Below are 24360 nucleotides of genomic sequence, written 5' to 3' on the forward strand. Positions count from 1 at the left end.
ATAAGATGATAAACGAACATCATCACATGTTAAGAACAAAGTGAAATATTCATCAGTCATCATAAATATTGATCAGTGTGTGGATCATTATTCCTCCTCATGTTCTTCAGAGCTGCAGTGATGTGAAGTGTAAAAGCTTCATCACTGTCAGGATCCTGTCAAATAAAGAATCTGCTCAGGTCAGATGAAGCTACAATCATTTTTATGGAGAAGCTCTATTTTAAAACCATCCACCAATCTATACAAATATTTACTGATCATTATTATTGATCACTTTATTGTAAACTCTTTTGTCCCTGTCAGGATCCTGTAGGAATTATGAATGATGTTTTTCCAATTATTTGATTGGTCCTTCTTAAAATGCAACCTGTCCTGCTGTTTCTGGTGTAAATATTGTACATAGATGTTTTATTCTTATTCTTATTTAACGCTGTTTTTTATTTTTATTTCATACATTATATTTGTTTTCAGTATCCGGCTCTACACATCTGTTATCCCCAGTCTGCTCTAACTGGATCAATAGAGTCTATCTATCTATAGTTAACCTCCTTTGGAGTAGCAAAGGTTACCATGGTGATGGAAACCAGCTTTGTGATACCAGTAAACTTGAGTCAAGCCCAAAGACAGCTGATAACCAACCAATCTCCTGTCTGACTGATGACCCACTTCCTGTTGTGTTCAGTGTCAAAATGAAAAGCAAAGAGAAACAGAATTATGAATAAACTCAGACGTGTATGAAGCATGAAGAGAGGGAAACGTCAGGTCTGTGTGGCGCGATGATGAGGTCATCAATGTCAGAACACAACAGGTGGAGTAAACGTTGTAAACTGGTAGTTATAGCTGTGAAAACATTCGATCTCCATCATGTTCTCCACATGTTTGTCCACATATTCTCCATCATGTTCTCCATCATCTGAGCTCTGACTGGATCTGTTAATGACCTCATCATCTTCTTCTTCTGTGGTTTAATGGCAGCAACTGGAGAAGCAGCTGTTTACCTCCTGAGGAGGAAACAAGACTCAGGTTTTGCATCACCATTTTCTGAATGTTAAGACATGACTGTCTTTCTTCCAGATCTGCATCTGAATGTCTCTATGGTAACCAGCAGACTGGGATTGGTCAAAGAGAGCATCCGTAACTCGAGCTTCCTCCTCCATCAGCCAATCAAAGAGCTGCAGAGCCTCTCTAATGGTGAGATGTTTCAGGATTGGATTGGATATACTGATGATCTGATGTATTGATGATGATGATATACTGATGTATTGATGATTGATATATTGATGATCTGATGTATTGACCGATGTATCGATGGTTGTTTTTCCATCAGGTTCCTCTTTGTTATTGCAGCAGGCTCAGCATCAAGCTGCAGCAGCGCACTCTGGCCTGCAGGCGGCACTGCTGCAACTGCAGAGACTCAGAGATCAGCTGCAGGATTCTTCTTCTGAGGTGGAAAACACCAACACCACAGTGAGGGAGACTAACCAGCTGGTGACTCAAACACACGCTGCAGGTCTGTCAGCAACGTTTATTCAGATAGAATCAATTTGATTAAACAAGAGACTAAAGAGCCTGTGCATATTCTCATTTGTCCAGGTCATAGTATCCTAAAGGAGTTTAAATAGAAACAACTGGACTTGATTATTTGTCTGGGAAGACGTTTCGCCTCTCATCCAAGAGGCTTCATCAGTTCATGTACGCATCTGACCAGGCTGAGACTGGTCCAACTTCTGGTGTGGAGACCCAGGTATTTAGCCTCTTGTGGGCGTTCACAAGGCTGGTGATGTCACCAGTTCCCTTTTGTGCTCCAAGTGTCAATGACAGTCGTTTGCATGACTGTCGTTGGTGGAAAGTTGGTTTCGACTTTGTTAGTGCTCTATTGTGTTATAACGACAGTCGTTGGAGTCACTTGGGATCAACAACAGTCGTTTGCATGACTGTCGTTGGTGGAAAGTTGGTTTCGACTTCGTTAGTTCTCTATTGTGTTATAACGACAGTCGTTGGAGTCAGTTGCCACTTGTGAAACAGTTGTTATTCTTTGAGGCTAGATTGTTGAATCTCCTGGGAAGGGATGAAAGGGCGGCATTGTAAATTGGAGATAGGTGGTGTCTGAGACCTGTCTGAGATGGTTTCTCTACTTTCACATAGATGGCCTCTTTTACTCCTCTTTCGAACCACCTGTCCTCTCTGTCTAGGATGTGAACATTGCTGTCCTCGAAGGAGTGGGCTTTCTCCTTGAGATGTAAATGGACAGCAGAGTCCAAGCCTGAGGAGTTAGCCCTCCTGTGTTGGGCCATGCGTTTATGCAGTGGTTGTGATCAACCACTGCATAAACGCATGGCCCAACACAGAAAGCCCACTCCTTCGAGGACAGCAATATTCACATCCTAGACAGAGAGGACAGGTGGTTCGAAAGAGGAGTAAAAGAGGCCATCTATGTGAAAGTAGAGAAACCATCCCTCAACAGGGGAGGAGGTCTCAGACACCACCTATCTCCAATTTACAATGCCGCCCTTTCATCCCTTCCCAGGAGATTCAACAATCTAGCCTAAAAGAATAACAACTGTTTCACAAGTGGCAATTGACTCCAACGACTGTCGTTATAACACAATAGAGAATTAACGAAGTCGAAACCAACTTTCCACCAACGACAGTCATGCAAACGACTGCCGTTGATCCCAAGTGACTCCAACGACTGCCGTTATAACACAATAGAGCACTAACGAAGTCAAAACCAACTTTCCACCAACGACAGTCATGCAAACGACTGTCATTGACACTTGGAGCACAAAAGGGAACCGGTGACATCACCAACCTTGTGAACGCCCACAAGAGGCTAAATACCTGGGTCTCCACACCAGAAGTTGGACCAGTCTCAGCCTGGTCAGATGTGTACATGAACTGATGAAGCCTCTTGGATGAGAGGCGAAACGTCTTCCCAGACAAATAATCAAGTCCAGTTGTTTATATTTAAACTCCTTTAGAAGAGACTAAAGATGTTTTCTGTGTGCTCAGCTAATGAGGCGCAGCGTAAGCTTGAGGAGGCGGAGCATCGTACAGAGCGTCTGATGGAGCGCATAAAGCCGCTGAGCATGCTGGGAGAAACACTGAGCAGGAACCTGTCTGACATCAGAGAGCTGATTGATCAGGCCCGAAGACAGGCCGCATCGGTACATACACACTGAAACACACACAGACTTTTTCAGACCCATAAACCTGTCCAAACATCTGTCGAAACAGGAATTAAGTAAGATCCAAAACAGCAACAGGATTTTACATTAAGGGCAGACACTGTATGTTGATGATGATGATGATGATGATGGTGATGGTGATGATGATGATGATGATGATGATGATGATGATGATGATGATGATGTCATCAGATAAAGGTGGCAGTGCAGGCGGACAGAAACTGTGTTCGATCATACAGACCACAGGTTCAGTCCAGTAACTTCAACACTCTGAGTCTGATCCTGAAGACGACCAGTCCAGACAACCTGCTGTTCTACCTGGGCAGCAACTCCACGGTACACACACACACACACACACACACACACACACACACACTTTATAATACATACTTATACGTAGTGAACAGATGTAGAAACAGAAACAGGTATGACTGTTGTAGTTGATTGGACTAAGTGTCTCATCAGTCCTGAATTCTCTGCGAGGGTTTTGGGGTTTTGGGTTCAGGTCTTAGGTTTGGAGTTCCACAGTGTAAATGAAAAGTGTGTGAATGTCTGTGTGCTCAGGTGGACTACCTGGCCGTAGAGATGTATGCTGGGAAGGTGTCTCTGGTCTGGGATGTGGGTTCAGGCAGCACCAGACTGGACTTTCCTGGACTGGACATCACCAACAACAGGTGGACCAGAATCAATGCGACACGGTAATTATACACCAACACACTAATCACATGATCACCAAACATCACATGATATGACCTGGTCACATGACTGAAGAAGCAGCGAGAGATAAGAGCTGTAGGAATGACATCACAATGTTACAACAAGCAGAACTGGAGTTACTGTCAGTTACTGTTAGTTAGCATCAGTTACTGTGAGTCAGTGTCAGTTACTGTCAGTTAGGATTAGTTAGGGTCAGTTACTGTCAGTTAGAGTTAGTTACTGTCAGTTAGGATTAGTTAGCATCAGTTATCGTCAGTTACTGTCAGTTATTGTTAGTTACTGTCAGTTACTGTCAGTTAGGATTAGTTAGCGTCAGTTATTGTCAGTTAGCGTATGTTACTGTCAGTAATTGTTAGTTACTGTCAGTTACTGTCAGTTAGGATTAGTTAGGGTCAGTTATTGTCAGTTACTCTCCGTTAGGATTACTTAGCGTTAGTTATTGTCAGTTATTGTTAGTTACCGTCAGTAACTGTCAGTTAGGATTAGGTAGCGTCAGTTATTGTGAGTTAATGTCAGTTACTGTCAGTTAGTGTCAGTTAGCGTGAGTTACTGTCAGTTATTGTTAGTTACTGTTAGTTACTGTCAGTTACTGTCAATTAGGATTAGTTAGCATCAGTTATTGTCAGTTACTGTCAGTTAGGGTTAGTTACTGTCAGTTACTGTCAGTCAGGATTTGTTTTATTTACTGTGACCTCACAGACTTATGTCATCGTGAGCTCATCTCGTTATGTGATGATGTCGGCAGGTTTGGGGCCCATGTCTCTCTGTCAGTCCATCAGCTGGAGTCAGAGTTGGCTCCATTGCCCACGGTCAGGGCAACATCACCAGGGTCATCCCGAGTTTTAGACATCAACAGAAACACAGTGATCCACATTGGAGGAATGGGAGGTCACACTCAGGTAACATACATCATACATTAGGTAAACAGGTATGGACAGGTGTGCAGGTGGGAGTTGACATGTACAGATAATGACTCTGTGTGTCCTGTCAGAAGTTTGCGGTGCTTAGGTCCTCCACCTTTCAGGGCTGTCTGGGTGAAGCTTCACTCAATGAGAGAAACATCGGACTGTGGAACTATGACAGCAAAGAGGGAGAGTGTGGAGGCTGCTTCAGCAGGTATAAACACAGGTGTATCACCACACACAGGTGTGACTACAGATTGAAGACAATGACTGACCCCACTCACAGACTATTCCACTATGGTCGTGTAGTTCAGCTATGCTCAGAGGTCCTGACTTCTCTGTCTCTGGCTGTCTGTCTCTCCACCTGTCTGTCTCTCAGTCCCCAGGCAGAGGAGACTTCTTTCCACTTTGATGGATCTGGATTCTCATTAGTCCAGAAGTCTCTGCGTGCAACCTCGACCTCCATCGTCCTGCTGTTTAAAACTCTGTCGCCGGGTGGATTACTGCTTTATCTGGCCTCCAACAACACTGTACGACACACACACACAGTTTTTGTTGAAGCTCTTATTGTGAAAGGAAACTTAGACATTACCTCTGTCCTCTGTCCTGCAGAGAGACTTCCTGTCCATGGAGCTGGTAGAGGGGCATGTCCGGCTGACCTTTGACCTTGGTTCAGGTGCTCTGATCCTGACCTCCAACAGGAAGTACAACACCGGGGTGTGGTATAAGATCACTCTGCAGAGAAACAAACGCAAAGGTACCACTGCCACAAATGTACGGGGTGGGGGTTGGAGTGTATGATGTGCTTTAAATACAACCATCATATCAGGTACATGTATAACACAGCTGACCAATCATTGATTGAGGTGGCTGTGAAATCACAGTGTCAGACACGACTCTTCCTGTTTCTGACGGTGCTGGTTACCTGGTGTGTGCAGGTTACTTGTCCATCATGGCTGCTGACCAATCATCAGAGAAGGAGGTGCTGGAGGCAGAGTCTCCTGGGATGGCCTCTGACCTGAACCGCTCTGACCTCGACCCCATCTACATTGGAGGACTTCCTGCCTCAAGACCAATCAGGTGAGTCTGTGCGCCATCATGATGGATGTCTCTGTTTCCGTCGTACTGTTTAGAGCAGGGCTATTCAATTACAAATTCAATTGGGCCAGATTTTAAAACCGAGACCTTAACCTGGGCCGGACATTTTCAGCGGTCAATAAGCAGGAGGTAATGACAAATTTCAAACCAACACAAATAAATATAATGAAATAAGTGATGTTTATTCATCATTTCCCCTTTAAATTTTTGTATAACGCAGCCACATCAAAAAGTGCATAAAATACAATTCAAGAACTGTAATTGAACTGAGATAGAAGCAATACTTTTTCACTTCTGAAATATAAGAATAAACATTTTTGTCTTATATAACTCATTAAAAGGTTTATATCAGTAACTTTGTAAAAGTAACTTTCGAAACAAAACAACGCCCTGCATTGTGGGTTACGTGGAGTGTTGCATTCACTGTCTGAAGTACTGTAGGGATTTTGAGTTATTCACGCAAAATGTGTTTTTCTCTGTGTTTTTTTTTTCTTCTTCTTCTTTTTTTTTTGTCTGAACCACGAGCTGGGCCACTCGGGTATTGCGTCTGGGCCGCATGTGGCCCACGGGCCGCCAATTGAATAGGCCTGGTTTAGAGGATGGAGAAATGAGGAGGCATTTTACTTTAAGCTGCTGTGCTGACAGGACTTATTAGTCGGACAGTACATCATATGGCCTGTGCAACTCCAAGGCAAACAGAGCTCTGATCCAGCTGCAATCAGAAACTGACGTGGCTACAGATCACGGGTTAGGGTTAGATGCCACCAGGTGAGGGTGAATGGTGGTCAAGGGATGGGTGTGTTTTAACTCACTATCTCTTTGTGTGGTTGCTAGGCGACAGGTGGTGTCCAGGTCATACATCGGCTGTATAAAGAATGTGGAGATTGCTCGGTCCAACTTCGACCTGCTGAGGGACGCATACGGAGTCAGGAAGGGCTGCGTCCTGGAGGTACGACACACTGATGTAAAAATACTGAACTTGTATGATTCAGGTGACACAGTGACACACATCCTTAATTTTTATCATCAAATAAGACTTCACAGTCACCTTAAGATCAACTTATTACCCAAAACATTATCCAGGAAGATTTGTGAACACAGACACATCGAGCCGCGTCCCACCTGAAGAATTTCAATGTCAGCTGCAGTCTGAGCATTGTAGCTGGGGGGTGCTATAGCATGAAACAAGAGAAAGCTGACTCTGTCACAAGTCAGGTACAGCAACAGGAAGGAAGACCTAGATGCCGACAACCAGGCAGGTACAAAGTCAGGCACAAGTACAGGTAACAGGTGTGGCTGCAGATACTGAGGCAGGGACAGGACAGAGGCGCGGTCAGGTCAGGACCTTGAATGAATGAATATGAAATGAGATGAAATAGTGAAACTTGTTATCTGCTTTTATAATGAAGCAGAAACTAAAAAGACCATGATCACATAACAAGAACAAAAACACTGGACATTATGTCCAGATCATAAAAAAATAATTATTATGTAATTACTTATTTAACATCTGGATTGTCCAGATGTTAAATAATTATTATTTGTCTCAGGACAGAGTGAATCTTTTGTTTTTTGTTTGTTTTTATTTCTCCTTGTTCTGAGCTGCAGAGAGAATAAGAATTAAACCAATCAATCAATCTTTGCTTATGAGATAACAATCAATAATCATTATTCCTCACTGATCACACTGATGGATGATCTCTCAGGCAGTGCGGAGTGTGTCAGTGCTGGATGAAGGCTTCGTTCAGATCACTCCTCCAGCGTTCAGTCAGGAGGCAGAGATTCTCCTCTCCTTCTCCTCCAACAACCAATCAGGAGTCCTGCTGGCAACCTTCAGTGACGACCGCTCGCTCAGACAGGTGAGGTCAAATGACATACCTGTACACTAGGTGTTCAGTCTGTGTGTATACATTTTCATATGTCATGTCATAACTATGTGTTACTGTAACCTGTGTTACTCTGTGTGTGTGTGTGTGTGTGTGTGTGTGTGTGTGTGTGTGTGTTTGTGTGTGTAGCACTTCCTGTCTGTTCACCTGGTCTCAGGTACGTTGGAGGCAGAGCTTGGTGAGGTAGGTGGAGCCACTCGGAGGGTGATGGTGATGAAACCTGACAGAGGATCCTTTTGTGACGGAGAAAAACATTCTGTGATTATCACCATCAACAGGAAGTATGTGTTACCATGGAAACGAACACCTGTCCCACTTGTCTTACATGACTGACATGTATCACCTGACTGACCTATCTCATGTCTCTCAGGTCTCTGTCCCTGCAGGTGGACGAGGATCACTTGAAATCTGTACCTCTGTTGCCGGGCGGATTTCCTCATTCATCTCCAGCCTCCTTCTTCATTGGCGGGTTGCCCTCAGGGGGGGAGTTGCGTCTACCAATCAGATTACAGCATTTATCCAGGTGGTTCAGAGGCTGCATCCAACACCTGGTGGTGGGTGGAGCGTAAGTCTCACACACACACACACACACACACACACACACACACACACACACACACACACACACAGCGTTCTGTCTCTGTGATTAGTGAACTGTTTTGATTGGTGGCTCTCTGCAGACTTATCGACCTATCAGGAGCTGTGAAGTATGAGGGGGTCGAGCTTGACAGCTGCCTGTTGGAGGAAAGGGTTGGGGGGGCAGTGCTTCCTGATGACCAAGATGTAGAACCAACTCCTGACCCTGCCAACCTGCCCATAGCCCCACCAACACAACTCAGCGCCCTCACACCTGGAGTACTAACGGTAATCAATACATTTATTTCTCATTATTGATAAAGGTGGTAATCAATATTTCCATTTTTGATAACAATGACCAATTTGTATATTATTGATTAATGATGAGTCATTATAGTTGATTATTGATCATTCATAATGGTAATTATTATGACAATTATTGATTTTTGATAATTAGAAATAAAATCTATACATATACTATACTATAAAATCTATCAAGTGACTATTGACTATTGATAATGGTAATCATTTAGTTTATTAACAATTAATGATAATTGGTTATTGATTACTGATAATGGTAAACTGAACTAAATCGATCATCAAATGATGTTTAATATTGGTCAGCATATTTTGAATTTGCGTTATTGATCATTAGTTGCTGATTATTGTTTATTGACTGATGATTTGTTAACTGATTTTTGGTCACTGATTGGTTGTTTATTATTGGTCACTGATTATTAGTTATTTATCTGTGTGTGATGCAGTGTGTGTCGGAGTCAGAGCCAAGTTTCCTGCCATCAGCTGTTCAGTTTGGTTCATCCAAACACAGTCACATGACCTTCATCATCAACCCCAATACTGTCAGGAAGAGGTGAGTCATGGTAACAAAGGGGGCGGAATTCTGGTCAGTCGTTCTCTGTGTAAAATGAGACTAAACCCTGTTGTTTCTTTGTCTGTTGTGTCTGTTGTATCTGTGTCTGTTGTGCCTGTCTGTTATGTCTGTTGTGTTGCATCTCTGTTGTGTCTGTCTCTGTTGTGTCCATTGCGTTGTGTTGTACTCGTCCTCAGTGTTTCAGTGAAGATGTTGATTCGAAGCCGGGCTCTGGACGGGTTGATCCTCCTCCTCTCTGACTCCAAACACATGGACTTCATCGTCCTCAGACTGATGGGTGGGAGACTGTCGATGTCAGCTGACATGGGGAAAGGCCCTGCCTCCATCACCTCATCTGTAATCATCAGTGATGGAGAATGGCACACTGTGAGTTCATACAGGTTAACACACACTATGAAGACTGCTGCAATCAGCTGTTACAAACAAAATCAAAAACATCCATCCTCACGAACGAATGTTTGTCATAAATCTCTGACATCATTACCATAACTGATGCCCCCTCCATGTCTATATAAGGATTGCTGTTCTGCTCTGTTTGTGGACACCTTTTATTGACAGGTAAAAACAAGAATTTCATACTTTTCATAAGAAATCATCAGAGAGAAACAAACAGAGTCGTGGTAAAGGAATAAGCTGTGTGACATCATGTCATACGGTGACATCACAAATCTGTTTGACATGAAGTTAGATGCTAAATAAGTTGTAAAAAACTAAATGGAGAGGTGGTTCAGTCCATGATGTAACATGGATGAAAGTTTACATCACATAACAGGTGATGATGTCACACTGTCAGGTAATGTTCACCTGGACAGAAACAGCTGATGTTTGTTTATGCTGTTGTTGATTCAGGATCATGTTTAAACTCACTTACTTCCTGTCTCTCCCAGGTGAGTGCTGAGGTCAGCCGGCGGGTGGTGTCCGTCATGGTCGACACTTCCAGTCCGGACTCTGTGACAGTTAAAGGAAACCAGCTGGACGTGGACAACAGACTTTACCTGGGCGGTCTGCCACACACACACTCCACCAGGAGAATCAATGTACGACATGTTAACCATGATGTTCTCAAACACTTGAGTATCGTTTCAAACATGTCACCTGATGTCCTGATGCTGTCTGTCAGCCCAGTCCTGCGGAGGTGAACCAGGTGTTTCTGACAGTGAACACCTCAGTTCCGACTCAGTGACCAGGACAGAAATGTATTGTTGTTATGGATCTGACCTGCTTTACCTGTTCGTCCCTCAGGTGAGCAGCAGTTTTCCAGGTTGTGTTCGCTCTGTCAGTCTGAACGGAGCCATGTTGGATCTGACCAAGCCGGCCTCGCAGCATGATGTCACTTCCTGTTTCATCAAAGACCAGACTGGAAGCTACTTTAACGGCAGTGGCTACGCTGTCCTCAGTGAGTCTGCCACAAAGCAAATACATCTGCTTTCCATATTGTCTGATCTGACCCTTAACGTGTGTGTGTGTGTGTGTGTGTGTGTGTGTAGTGCATGATGGGTATAAAGTCGGCTCAGATGTGTCAGTGACTCTAGAGTTTCGAACAAGCCAATCAGAGGGAGTGTTTCTGGGAATCAGCAGTGCAAAGGTCGACGCCATCGGAATTGAGATGATCAGTGGACAGGTGAGCACAGACTTACCTGTGTGTGTGTGTTTATCTACAGACATGTTAAGGGTGATCAGAAAACTCCCTGCGAATCATTAAGCCCTGCCCCTGAAACAAGCAAAAAAGAAGAAAAGTCAAATGTCCCAGATGAGTCACTGGTGTTCAAGTAAAGTCAGAATGTATCAGTGATGGTCTAAACAAAGAGCCTGAACTAATGATGTAGACACCTACTCAGGTAAATCCCTCCAATGTTTCTGTGGTAACATATCAGTAAGTATCAATAACTAATAATTAACATTATATAATGTGAGTTTAATGATTGACCTGATGTCATCTATATGTTTTATGAATAAATAAAAACATGACTCACCTGTTTTTCCTCAGGTGGTGTTTCATGTGAACAACGGGGCAGGGCGAGTGTCGGTGCGTTCAGTTGGTCAGGTGTTGTGTGATGGACAGTGGCACCACCTGCTGGCCAGAAAAACTAAACACACCCTGAGTTTGAGTGTGGATGGGCGGAGTTACACCATCCCCAATCCATACCCACAATCCACCTCTGCTGAGACCAATAACCCTGTTTACCTTGGAGGTTATCCAGGTGAGACAAAAATAGAAACATGACTGATGCAAACCTGTCTACTTGTCTCTCTCTGACCTGTCTCTCTCTCTCTGACCCGTCTCTCTCTCTCTGACCCATTACTCTCTGATCTGTCTCTCTCTGACTTGTCTGTCTCTCTTACAGATGGAGTTAAACAGAACTGCCTGTCGATCAGCTCCAGGTTTAGAGGTTGTCTGAGGAACCTGAAGCTCATTAAGTCTCACCTGAGTGATGCTCTCGACCTGAGCTCTGCCCACGTCCTGTTAGGTGTCACACCTAACTCGTGTCCTGTTGCCTTGCAACACCCAACCTGGCTGTGATTGGTGCACCAACAGTCTGGACAGATGAACTGATTCTAATATTGATAATTGATTGTGGTGTCTGTTAGTAGCCGATTGTAACTTTAATCCACATAAATCATTAAAGATTATCTGGAAATGAAGTTATGAATTTGTTCATTCACTCAGTTCCAAACATAAGAAACTTCAGATTCACTCAGAAAACAATAATCAGGTTTACAATTAAAATTTTCCAGAAGTGAAGTTTCCCTCCTGAACCACTGTTAAATCATTGCAGAAGAAGAAAGTTTAAAGTCAAACACAACAAGACAAACTCTGGTTGTTTATCACTTTATTCTAGTTCAGTGGTAAAGACATTCAGAGTGTTCAGCATAAATGATGTAAAACATGGTTTGTGTAACCCTGACACTGGGGGAGTGGCTACTTTGTAATATGACACTAAAGGGAGTGGTCAGTTTGTAATACAACACCAAGGGGGAGTGGTCAGTGCGTAACCTGACACCAGGTGTAATATCAATAAATAAATAAATGCATAGACAGATGAGAAAAATAATTCATAAAAGGGGTTTCTATGGCGTGATGAGAGAATGGCACATTACTATTGCATTATGGGTAAATACAGAGCTGAATTTTAGCTGATAAACAGTGAGCGGTTACAGTGCTAGCATTCATGCTATTTTACATTTCAAACAGGAGATGGTTTGCATCAGAATGTCAGAATAAAAGATCCAGTTCCTCACAGGTGAGGCATGTAAGAGTGGGGTGTGACGCAAACTGTTTGCTGAATGTTTCATAAAGCTGTGATCTTCCATACAATCAGGAGAAAACACACATGAGTTGACCAGCCAATCAGATGCCTCCTTTAACCTGTCAGGCAGGCAGGTGTGTGTTTTGGTAGGGTTGTTTAATAAGGTAAATGCAGTAAAGTTAATTTGTGGGGACAGTTCAACCAGCTCTGGTTGCCTGGTTGCTATGGGAACATGTTGATGACATCAAAGCATCACTCCTGTCTGTCTCTCACTTGCCTGTGTTATATATTTTATTTTATTCATACCGAAGTCGTTCTTTGTCATGAAGCTTTCAACTAAAATCATACTACTGAGCTAATGCTAACTGAAGCTAACCCAGCAACTGTGAGACAGACAGGCACTTTGTGTGTGTGTGTGCGTGCGTGTGTATGTGAGAGAGAGAGAGAGAGAGAGAGAGAGAGAGAGAGAGAGAGAGAGAGAGACGGTATATACAAGTGTACATGCATGCGTGTGAATGTGTGTGTGTTTCTGCTGCAAACAGTGTCGTTGTTGGCACCGTAGTCTGAACTTCAACTCCCATAATGCTGCAGAGGCTTCAGTCCTGAAAGAGAGACAGATGTTGAACATAGAGATGTCTCTTTAGATTTTAGACCCTGAGGCAAAGTTTTCCTTCGGTGGTCACATTTCCACATTTATTAAAAAACAAAATTCCTTTGTTTTGTCTTTGAAATTTTATTTGATTCTGATTTGTCCACTGGGAGTCGGCTGTGATGTCAGACCGATCAGTAAGCTCAGGTTTTCCAGGGTAAAACTTTACATGGCCACCGGAGGGAGTAACACTTTCCCATTAGCCCACATTTAGCTCTGAGAACAGCTAGGCAATGCTAGCCTAGAGAACTGCATGCCCATGCTAATTACCATGTTAGCATAGCACAGTATACTTCAAAGCCTGATCAGGAATGTTGCCATAGTTAAGCAGGTTTATGTCACCACTGTGATTCTGTCCAGATTCTGTTTTCTGTTTTAAAACCACCCCATCAGAACTAGAACCAGAACCAGAACCAGAATGTTAGGAGAGTCTGTTTCTTTATCTGGGTCTAAGGACTAAGGGGACTGTAATATGTAAACACTCATCAGCCCCTGATGTAAATGTGATTTGTGGTATTGGTCAGTATAAATAAAACTGACTTGACTTGATAATAATTCTCTTGATTGATTGATCACGGATCAGCTGATAAGAGGGGCTGGTTATCTGCTCCTCACACTTTCTGATAACAACGAAAACCATATAGTGATCCAGGTCAAACTGATTATAAGATCACCATGTATATGTTTATTAAATGAATATAAAGTATTGAAACTGATTTAAAGATCAAAGAACAAACTGCTCTGAGCCCGTCTGATTGGTTAGAGTGAAACACCTCACTGAGGTAACACACCTGACTGAGAGGGATACAACTCATTGAGCCAAACAGCGTGTGCATGCACGCGCACACACACACGCGCGCGCACACACGCACGCACACACACACACACGCACACACACACAGAGCTGATGACTGATGAATCTGGATCTCTTAAGTTTTATGTCCAATCACATTGTTTTGTTCTTCTTTCACCAACTAATAACCTTAAATCCTTCCTGTCCTCTGTGGCTCCTCCCAAACCTATATCCAATCAGGGCATTTCCCTCTCTTCCTGTGGTCTCCTTCCCGCCAATCAGATCTGAGCTGTTTGTTCTTCGAGACAAACACTTGTGTAAAACATGCAAACACAATGTAATGAACGCTGCCATGCACGGTTAAGCCATCAGCATCCAGAGACTCCACCTGTAGGGGCGGGGCCTGACTCTTCCTGTTACCTGTGATGTCACTAATCTATCACATGATCAGGAGAGACTTCAGTTTCTTTATGGACGACGACTCGTGTGACAGACAGCTCAGGGTGCTGCCGCCGCGCCTCACTGAGTGCCGCTGCCAGAGCCTTCAAGAGAGACACGGGGGTCAGATAAAGGTCCAGGTCCAGGTTTGGATTAACCTTGGACAGACCAGGCAGCACATAGACCAGATATGTCATGGTTCAATCTGGGTCCAGGACTGTCCCAGATTAATTAAGGTCTGAGTTTTAATCCACTCTTCTTAGTCTTCTTTTTAAAGGCCGTTACACAAGATTTTCATTAACCTGGTTTGATGTGTTTACTGCTCTGCTCACACTGTTCAGATACATCGATCGGCCATGATGTGGAGCTCACACCAAACATAAACACATTTATCCAGTGACAAGCACAAAGTTTATTCAAACAAGATGGCTGAGGCCTCAGTGTTCACAGAAAGGACCTCACAATCCAACTCGTGCAGTCACAGTTAATTAACGTTTGAATTCTTGAGTTATGTTCGTCATGGAGACATTAATAAAATAATATGGAGCCACAGATCATCTGGTCGCAGTTCTTTATCATAGCTCAATCTCAAAGCTACAGTTTAATCCACAACATGTAAAATACTGCTACAAAATCACAACAATCTATACTATATATTCTGACCAATCAGAACACTGCAGACAGATGACCTGCCAGAAATCAACCAATCAACCACAATCCAGATCATTGATCGATCAGGGACCCTCCCTCAAACTGCTCATCGAATGATACAGGCCAGACTGTGGTCCAATGTTTAAATCAGATTGAATCTGTACAGTGTCTGCCTGGTGTAGACAGTTACCTGGTCGTGGTCAATTTCTGTGTCTCCAGAAATGACGATTCTTTTCTCGATCCTGGTCTCAGAGATTCCTCCTTTCACCGTCTGAAGAGAGAAACAGAAGAATCGAACAAAACACCTTCACTGGTTCAAAACTCCGACAGAAAAGCTTGGCTTGTATCAGTGAGATGGGTTGCCATGGTAATATGCTTTACCTTGGTGATATGCTTTACCTTGGTGATATGAGTTACCTTGGTAATGTACGTTACCTTGGTGATGTGTGTGGTGGTGGTTGTGTTGGAGGTCTCTGCAGTAAAGGTCTGGGAGCTCAGCAGTAGACCTGCAGGAGGATCAGAGTCCACTCGGCTCTGAAAAACAGACACCCCACAGTCTGAACATTAATATCCTGAATCAACTGGTGAACGATTGATTCATTATTGACATATACATGTTTGTGCTCATGAAATTGCAGGTAGAAAACATGAAAATGTTTACTGCTGACTCATTTTATAAACTACAAACTGAATAATGATTTTAAAGAATTATTCATTACCTTTGTAATAATTCATACTGTACTGACGGGTAGTAACGCCCATCTCATATATTATAAATTAAAAGAGACTGTTCTCACCCCTGGAGCTTCATATGTGAGAGTCTTCCTCATCACTGGGACCTCCTGAAATCCAGAGGGGGAAAATTAGACTTTGAGACAGACCTTAGACAAATGTTCTTCAAGCTTCAGTCTAACAACTGTGCATACAAACATTCAAACACAAGGTGCACAAGCTATTTCACTGGGGTTACTGGAAAAGGAGATATTGCTTTCACTTTGGAAACAGACATTGGGGGAGGAGTCACTGGAGAAGGTTTCACTGGTTTCACTGGGGGAGGAGTCATCGGTTGGTAACACAGGTATCAGACTCAGGTGTTACCTCTTGCAGAGGTTTGGATTCTTCATCATCGTCATCGTCATCACTGTGGTTGGATGGCTGGGTCTGACTGGTTGAGCAGGGGGAGTGGGATAAAGATAGAGGGGGGGGGTTTTCGCTGACCCTCGACCCTCCTCTGTCGTCTTCTAAGTCATCTGAGTCCTTGTCGTCGTGGTAATGTTGAAACAGACCACCGGCATGTCGAGAGCCCCTAACAGCCCTGGGTTTGGTGTCAGGGCTGTTGTTTGCCTCCATGCTGGTTAGCTCCTGCTCACTGTAGCTGACTGCTTGCTCAATGCTATCCTGATGAGTGTCGTTAGCGTCTGGGCTCTGAGCCTGTCTGACTGCAGCCTCCATGGCCTCCTCTACTGCTGCCTGTGCTAACACACTGATAGCACCTTCGCTAGCCTCACTAGCATCGTCATCACTACCCTGGCTGCTAGGCTCATCATCACTGACATCAACATCACTGACCTCATGCTTATCTGCTGGGTTATTAGCCTGGTTAGCATTGCTACCGTCATCATTACTGGCCCATCTCTCTGTGTCATCATCAGCATGCATCATGTCAGCCCCCAGGGGAGGGGGCGGGGGATTACTTCGGGGCGGGCCAACAACACTTCCTAATGCTACCTGAGGCTGGTCCGCCATTGGCTGGTCCTGGTCATGTGACTCTGTCATCAAGAAGACTGTCTCCACCTTCTCTGAAGTCTGAAACAGGAAGTGAACATAAAAAAGGATGTCAGGTATAACAGGTGTGGGGGCTACAGCTGAGTGACCACTTAGGATTCCACAGGTACAGAGTCACCTGGTCGTTATTTATCTGATCACGTTAACAGACAGGTAGACAGAATGGTATACAGGCACCTTCAGCAGGTTGTGTTCTTTGAAGGTTTTTTGTTCTCTGGCCGACTTCAGCAGAGCCGTCAGTTCAGGAGACATTTCATCAAATGTAGGTTTAGGCTGCGCGCGCACACACACACACACACACACACACACAGCACACCACACACACACACACACACACACACACACACACACACACACACACACACACACACACACACACACACACACACACACACACACACACACACAAAAAAATTAAGGGGGACAGACAGGTAAACAAGAGGCGGAAACTTAAGACTTTTGAATCGTATCTTTGATTTTTCAGTAAATAAAGAGGTGAAATAAAAACTCAATAGATTCTCAGTAGAATCTGACAGCCAGGCTACAGCCATGCAGGGGTGGGGCAAGGGGGTGTGGATAAAAGGAGCAGCTGATTTGTTAGTAATTAGTCTATGATTACTAACCAGTATTTGTTGTTGCATGTTTTACATGATGTAACAAACTTGTATTAGTTTCTACTGTGATCAAACAGCTAGTGATGTTGTCAGGTGTGTTGTGTTGCACATTTGCAGTGGAGACTATTAACAGATAGAGAACCTGATCTGGAAATAAGAAGGATACACAAACACACAAAAATACAGGAAGTGATGAAACACAGCAACTAAACTACAAGAGCCCAGTGAAAAATCTGTTTGATGATTTTGTACACCATCAACGTTGACCATGCTGAGACAACAGGCCCCTGATATAAACATGTAGGAGACCCCTCCTACAGAGGAGGTCTCTGTGGTTGTACTTCTAAGGGATTTAGAACCCTGTGACAAATTACAAATGAAGCTTTTTGATACCATGACAAGTTCAAATTTCCCAGTGGTAAGACTGAATGGAGTTTTTAGAAAAAGCAGCAATTAAACCAAACACTAACCAGTCAAAACTGACGGGGCGTGAAGAGCAGTAAAACAGATATAAGCCCCGCCCCACAGCTGCCAATCAAAAACCACTGATGAACAAAATAAAATAAATAAACCAACAAAAATTCAAATAAAACCTGCTTTCCCTTCCTGTGCACCATTTGATCAGAAGAGCAGAAACAAAATGGTGTTTGGGAGGAGGTGAAGGGAGAAGCTGAGGAGAGTTTAAACTGAACACTGCAGCTCCGCACTGCCTCCTGCTGAACTCACTGCAGCTCCACACTGCCTCCTGCTGGACTCACTGCAGCTCCATACTGCCCCCTGCTGAACTCACTGCAGCTCTGCACTGCCCCCTGCTGAACTCACTGCAGCTCCACATTGCCTCATGCTGAAGTCACTGAACTCACTGCAGCTCCGCATTGCCTCATGCTGAAGTCACTGAACTCACTGCAGCTCCGCATTGCCCCCTATTGGACTCACTGCAGCTCCACATTGCCTCCTGCTGAAGTCACTGAACTCACTGTAGCTCGACACTGCCTCCTGCTGGACTCAATGAACTCTCTGGAGCTCAATACTGCCTCCTGCTGGACTCACTGCAGCTCAACACTGCCCCCTGCTGGACTCACTGAGTTCACTGCAGCTTCCACACCACAGGAAAAACTGTCCAAACAGCAGAACTGTGGAGCTAGTTTCGAACAGATTCTGATTCTCACTGATTTGAATGATGAAACTTGACTAAGCACATTATTAGTGTCTCAGGATGATAATAAAGCCCTGTATGACCTGACCTACACAGACCTGATCTCCACCTGGTCCTTTGGGTGTTTGCTGTTTTTCCTGGAGCTGAGGTGCTTAGTTTGAACAGACAGAGGAGCCAGCATTCAGCCACACTTCTTGTTTCAACACAGCAGGGGTTAATGTGTCATGATGAGGTCGCTGTGTATGCTCCTCATGCTTGTTTCCATGCTGATCACCAATCAGCGTACCACTCTGGCCATGGAGGGTGACTTCCTGATGGGGGCAGGGCTTAGGTTCAGCTTATCCACAGGTGATTTAGGACCAAGGAGGGGTGTCAGAGGTAACATCATGCAGGCTCCGCCCCCTTGGCGGTCCAGCAATCTGGCACCGCCTTCACTGGTCGCACTGACACCACAGAGGCCAGGAGCTGGGTCCAAGGGTGAAGTCGGCGTCTTCACCTCACGAATCGTAATCAGCGGTCCCTCTGTGATGACATCATCAGCAGTGGACAGTGGGATGACTCGAACCTGCCTGCCCATCTCCATATGCGTCATGGTAATGTGAGAGTTATCGTCCTTGGTCGTCATGGTGACAATCCTGCCTGAGGTGGTGTCATAGCTCCGTCCCACAGTGTAGCTCTTCTCTCTGATTGGTTGAGGGGGAGCTTGGTTTGTTATGACCCCGCCCTCCTGGAGCGCACAGGTGAGCAACATCAAACACAGACTGACTGATTAACCAATAGACAGGTGAGGAGGAGAAATGAGGTCAGTAAAGGTACTGTCACTTTATGTTCACAGTAAACAAATCTTTACTTCAGATGTTGTTCAGTTTTACTGTAACCTGAGTGACTAATGAACTCCGGTGTTTCAGATTCAGATTCAGTTTCAGAGTCAGATTCAGTTTCAGTTTCAGAGTCAGATTCAGATTCAGATTCAGATTCAGATTCACACAGTCTGGGATCCATAGATTAATAGTTGATTACCTGCATCAGAGCTCACATCCTTTGTAAGGACAGACTGCTGGGTAACGGAAACATAATGTGACTGAACTTTAACACCTGAATGATGACCTGAATTTTGGAGGCTGGATTTTCTTATCAATGATGTTTGCACTTCTCACTGAACAGTGTCTGTGCAGTTTGTTTTCACCTTCCTCTGCTGAAGGAGGAAAGTTTCTCTGTTCTCATATTTATCTCAGTTTAACACCTGGACGTACCTGCAGTATTTATGACATCACAACCAGTCTGGAGCCAATCAGAATCTAGTATGACGCCATGTGATGTGGAAACTTGAAGCCTCCAGGTCTCAGTCTTAACAGTGAAGGAGGATCAACAAGATGCACAGATTCTGAATTTTTCAATCAGACTCTATCATTGTCTTAATGTTTAATGTTTCCAATATGTTTGTGTTTGACTGACAGCTCGGTCCACCTACCTCTGCTGAACTGCTGTCCAAGGGGAGAGGCTGAGAGACAGACAGACAGAGAAACAGACAGATATGGACAGACAAAGAGAGACAGATAGATAGACAGATAGACAGAGAGACAGACATACAGATACGGATAGACAGACATACAGACACAGATAGACAGACAGACAGATAGACAGACAGTATAACAGTATGTTTATTCAGGGTGCTTGATATGATATAAACTGTGTCCCAGTTCAGGTGCTTTATCCTTCATAGACCGCGAAGGCTGAACCAAAACGAAACAATCTGGTCTATGGAGGATTTTTACTTTCCCACAAGTGTCACAAAGCACTGCTCCTGTTGCCAAGCAACCTTGACAACATTCAACCTTTTGGCTGGACCGCAACATCAGGGGCACTGGTCAGCCGAATGCCTGGTCACAGAGTTGGACTCTCTGCTACAAACAGGTTCTATTAGGGGCGTGTTTACAGCTTCAGGGTTGCTAATTCAGCTTGTTATCTCTAGATTTATAGACTTGTTTTTGAACAGACTGGGTATAAACCTGGTTCATGACTGGACCGTGTATGGATATTGACCTGGGGCTAAGGGCTACACCTCTCGTTTTGGGCTCTGGTTTCCCAGCTGCTTGGGAACTGCAAGGGAAGCAGAGGAGCACTTCCAATACACTGAGCCTCACCTCCATTACAGCAAATAAAGTACTTTGATTCCATGTATCATTATTACTAAAGGAGGCAGAGGAATAACTAGACACAAAACACAATGAGCAGGGAGACCGGAAGAGAGAGAAGTCATCAGACAAAACTTCATACTAAAGACTTTGACCAACTCTAAATGTCAAACAGAGGGAGTTAGACATAAAGACCTGCTTCTAATAAAAGTAAATACAGCTGAAATCACAGCAATCACAGTCTTTTTATTATTTATGTGTTTGGTGATTTTGTCAGACGATGTCACAATTATAAAATCAGGATTTGACCATAGGTGGTCCAGACATAGACCAGGTTTAGACCTGGTCTTGTTTTAACAAGGACATGAGGTTTTAAGTGCCTCAGTTTTAACAGTTGTACCGTTAGCTGTTGAACTGAATCACAATACTTAGCACTTACTATACTCAGCGATTAACATTAATATGCAACATATTACACAATATACAACCCCCACCCCACTATCTTAAAAAAAAAAAAAAAAAAAAAACATACTCATTCTCTCTCTCTCTTGTGTTTAAAACTAAAATCAACACGAAGGATCCACCTGTTGGACGAGAACCTGAACTGGGACACAGCTATACTGTATATCAGACTGAGTTTCCTCTGTCTCTCTGTCCTCACCTCGTCTGGCTCCAGAGGTTCGATCATTGGGGAGTCGTCAACCCGACATAGAGGTGAGGAGGCCAGACGTTTCTCCCACTCTGTCACCCCCCCTTCTCCTCCTGCCTCTAAGAAGGATCGTCTGAGAGCGCTGATGGTGCTCTGAGGTTTCTGCTCCTCCTCAGGACTCGCCAACATCTCCTGAAGACACACAGGCAAAAGGATAGGTGGAACAACAGGAGGAAGGAGGGGTGAGAGGACAGGTGGGAGGACAGGTTAACACTGTCTATATGAAGAAAGAACATGACAACATCATGATTACTGAAATCAGATTTACCTGAGTTTTCAAATCTTCATCCTGATCAGACTGTCAGAGAGAGAGACAGAAAGGTTAATGTAATCCACACAGTATGAGCGGTAACTGTATTGTGTTAGTCTACAGATGTACCTCAGTGGCCGTCAGGTCTCCGTCCACAGCTGTATCAGTTAGCTCTGTCTAAACACAAACACAGCATTAATTTAATTAACTTAACAGCATTATACTAGTTATAAGAATATTACTAGTTAGTTTGACACTAAACTTAGTTATAAGAACATTAACTAGCTAATTTGACACTAGTTAAACAGGTATGTGTTACCTTGGTGTCCTGTTTCTGAGGAGTCGGAGGGCTCTGCTGAGAAATGTCTGTCACTCTGGTCTCCTCCTCTTCTTCCACCTGCACTTCTTCTTTATCCACCTCCAACACCTCCTGCACCATCAGCACCTCCTCATCTAGGAGACAGAAGACAAAAAGAGAGGAGGAGTCAGTTGTTTCATTTTCAGTCAGTAGATTTATTTTGTTTTGTTTTATTTTGTCTCCTCTGATTGGTTGTTTCTTTACCTTGCTCCTCCTTCCTCTCCTCTGTCCTCCTCTCAGGAGTGGCTGTGCTGATGAGGTCACTGACAGCGATGGCTTTAGACGCTGCGTACAGCCCCGAGCCCATATCTACACACACACACACACACACACACACACACGTGATGTTGGCATTAGCATCCAGCTAGCTGCAGCAACAGTAACCACAGCAACTGCTGTGATGCTGTCAGCCAGTCCCCATGTTCATTAGCAGCAAAGCATGACTCGCAGCTCGTTGCCAAGGCAACGGCACACAGCCAATCAGAGCTCAGGGGGCATGCACAGCAGCTATGGCCAATCAGCATTCAGACCACAAGCCATGACCTGTTATTATTTAGCATCACACTTCTTGTTATCCAAGCAATACTAACAATGCTAACAAAGCTAACAATGCTAACAATGGTCACAAAGTATTATGTAAAAATCAGCTCTCCCAGCTGTTTAACATCTTTATGCTTATTCCCTCCTGGACAGTCTCGTGTGAATAGTTAGTCCACCTGGCTGTCATGTGACAGTTGCTAGAGTCACATGACTCCAGGTGTGAATGGTTGATTGTCACACCAGATATGGAATGACCAGGGTTCATGTAGCATTGGGGACCTGTACATTGATAACACTTTTACCAGCTTTGAACCATTATCCAAAGAGTTGGGACGGACTAGTATTCTGTTTTTACCAGGACTGGGGGTTAGAGTGACCCCTCGATTATCTGGGCTGGATTCTCTTTTAAACTTCAATATGTTAAATAAGGGAAGAGTGTCAATCAATTAAATTGCAGTATAGATATAATCCCTCTTTAACTCATATTCAAGAACAATTGTAGGGGTCCCAATGACAGACGCCATTTCTCCATTCCTTCTATATGCTGAAGAAATTTTACATCAGCTACACCTGTGTAAAGCCAAACTAAAGCCCATATGTAACAGGTGCAAACATCTGTGCTGTGGTTTTGCCCAGAACTTTCTGGTCATCCATTTCTTATGGCTGTAACATCGTGCCCTCATCTAGAATTTTCAGTCACCCAAACCAACTCCCCCACACATACTGAAGGTCATGTACTGAACCTTGTCTGCTCCTGTGGTACTACTCCCTGTAACCTACACAGCACACAAGTGTCGGATCATAAGGCCGTCCTTTACATTGCTAGTAGCCCTGCTCCTCAAATCAACTTCCTGCATCTGTTCACACACAGGAACATCAACAGCATTAGCATACCTGTTCTAATAGATATGACCCACGATTACACAAACTTATCAACTGATGGCCTGGTATCTAAATATAATGTGCCCCTCTCAGATACCTTAAATTATCTTGCTCTACTTAAATCACGCCCTGTATCATACTGCCCCATGGTTTACACCAAGGTACACAAGGTAATCCCAGAGCTCTTCTTCCCACTGTCAATAAACTACTTAAACCAGCTAAACAATTTCCTCTGGCAAAATCATTTCCATCTACCAGCAGTTATATAATATGTTCATGAAATTTAATGCTTTCCTCATTGCTTCCCCAGCCACACTTGACAGTGTTCCCCATCTAAGCTCCACCCTCTGTTTTGACACAGATATCAAAAACGCCCCTCTCTTTCCCAATCTGTTGCAGAGACTCTCATCCATGACTTTCTACATCCATTATTATAATGTCCTTCTCCTTGGTGTATCCACTTGTGGATTAAATACACTTCAGTATGTTGAATTGTAAAATGTTCTTGGGGTCTTGAAAGGCGCTAAAAATAAATAAAATGTATTTGTATGCATCTGAAGAGAGAGGTAACGACACCATGATTTCACTTGAGTCCAATTTGGATTCCTGAACCTAGTTGAAAGGTTTTGGATGTGTAACGTAAAGTTACCAACTAGGGCTGTGACGATAACAGCATAACCTTAATACTGCAATAATGTGATGCAACAGGGTTGGTGGGGAATGGTGGGTGGGGGCCTGTCATTGGTAATAAACCGCAAAACTGCAGTAAGAATGCATACCAAAACAACCAATTGAATTCTAATGGTCATAATCGAGGGCTTATATATTTCTACAGCAGACACATTTTGTACCAATACTCTAAGGTAAATGTTATCTGTGACTGAACTGGACAG

The 24360-nt window shown here is 43.8% G+C and overlaps 2 protein-coding genes across 3 annotated transcripts in view; one reads left to right on the forward strand and one right to left on the reverse strand.

The window, feature by feature from the left end:
- The window catches only part of lama1 (laminin subunit alpha 1), a 34856-nt gene extending 23018 nt beyond the window's left edge, over window positions 1–11838 (forward strand). The window contains exons 43-64 of the mRNA XM_022765740.1: window positions 1075–1191; window positions 1328–1510; window positions 3013–3167; window positions 3381–3524; window positions 3753–3886; window positions 4651–4804; window positions 4897–5021; window positions 5187–5337; window positions 5420–5564; window positions 5746–5887; window positions 6740–6854; window positions 7612–7764; window positions 7921–8072; window positions 8162–8356; window positions 8472–8655; window positions 9132–9238; window positions 9436–9625; window positions 10147–10296; window positions 10502–10655; window positions 10747–10880; window positions 11247–11460; window positions 11605–11838. Coding sequence (XP_022621461.1) covers window positions 1075–1191; window positions 1328–1510; window positions 3013–3167; window positions 3381–3524; window positions 3753–3886; window positions 4651–4804; window positions 4897–5021; window positions 5187–5337; window positions 5420–5564; window positions 5746–5887; window positions 6740–6854; window positions 7612–7764; window positions 7921–8072; window positions 8162–8356; window positions 8472–8655; window positions 9132–9238; window positions 9436–9625; window positions 10147–10296; window positions 10502–10655; window positions 10747–10880; window positions 11247–11460; window positions 11605–11780 — 3374 coding nt within the window. The 3' untranslated portion in view covers window positions 11781–11838. The remainder of the gene's footprint in view (window positions 1–1074; window positions 1192–1327; window positions 1511–3012; window positions 3168–3380; window positions 3525–3752; window positions 3887–4650; window positions 4805–4896; window positions 5022–5186; window positions 5338–5419; window positions 5565–5745; window positions 5888–6739; window positions 6855–7611; window positions 7765–7920; window positions 8073–8161; window positions 8357–8471; window positions 8656–9131; window positions 9239–9435; window positions 9626–10146; window positions 10297–10501; window positions 10656–10746; window positions 10881–11246; window positions 11461–11604) is intronic.
- Window positions 11839–12921: 1083 nt separating this feature from the next.
- The window catches only part of LOC111236862 (protein 4.1-like), a 20208-nt gene continuing 8769 nt past the window's right edge, over window positions 12922–24360 (reverse strand). Inside the window, exons 13-25 of one of the 2 annotated variants that reach the window (XM_022765738.1) lie at window positions 22250–22354; window positions 22007–22140; window positions 21817–21864; window positions 21706–21735; window positions 21390–21569; window positions 20065–20094; window positions 17001–17096; window positions 16767–16844; window positions 15836–15880; window positions 15474–15572; window positions 15229–15309; window positions 14370–14491; window positions 12922–13109 (exon numbers count right to left, since the gene is read on the reverse strand). In XM_022765738.1, the coding sequence (XP_022621459.1) occupies window positions 14381–14491; window positions 15229–15309; window positions 15474–15572; window positions 15836–15880; window positions 16767–16844; window positions 17001–17096; window positions 20065–20094; window positions 21390–21569; window positions 21706–21735; window positions 21817–21864; window positions 22007–22140; window positions 22250–22354 (1037 nt within the window). In that variant the 3' untranslated portion in view covers window positions 12922–13109; window positions 14370–14380. The remainder of the gene's footprint in view (window positions 13110–14369; window positions 14492–15228; window positions 15310–15473; window positions 15573–15835; window positions 15881–16766; window positions 16845–17000; window positions 17097–20064; window positions 20095–21389; window positions 21570–21705; window positions 21736–21816; window positions 21865–22006; window positions 22141–22249; window positions 22355–24360) is intronic. The other variant, XM_022765739.1, reaches the window with a different exon arrangement.

Source organism: Seriola dumerili, unplaced genomic scaffold (assembly GCF_002260705.1).
Source record: "Seriola dumerili isolate Sdu_G_001 unplaced genomic scaffold, Sdu_1.0 BDQW01000741.1, whole genome shotgun sequence".
NCBI lineage: Eukaryota > Metazoa > Chordata > Actinopteri > Carangiformes > Carangidae > Seriola > Seriola dumerili.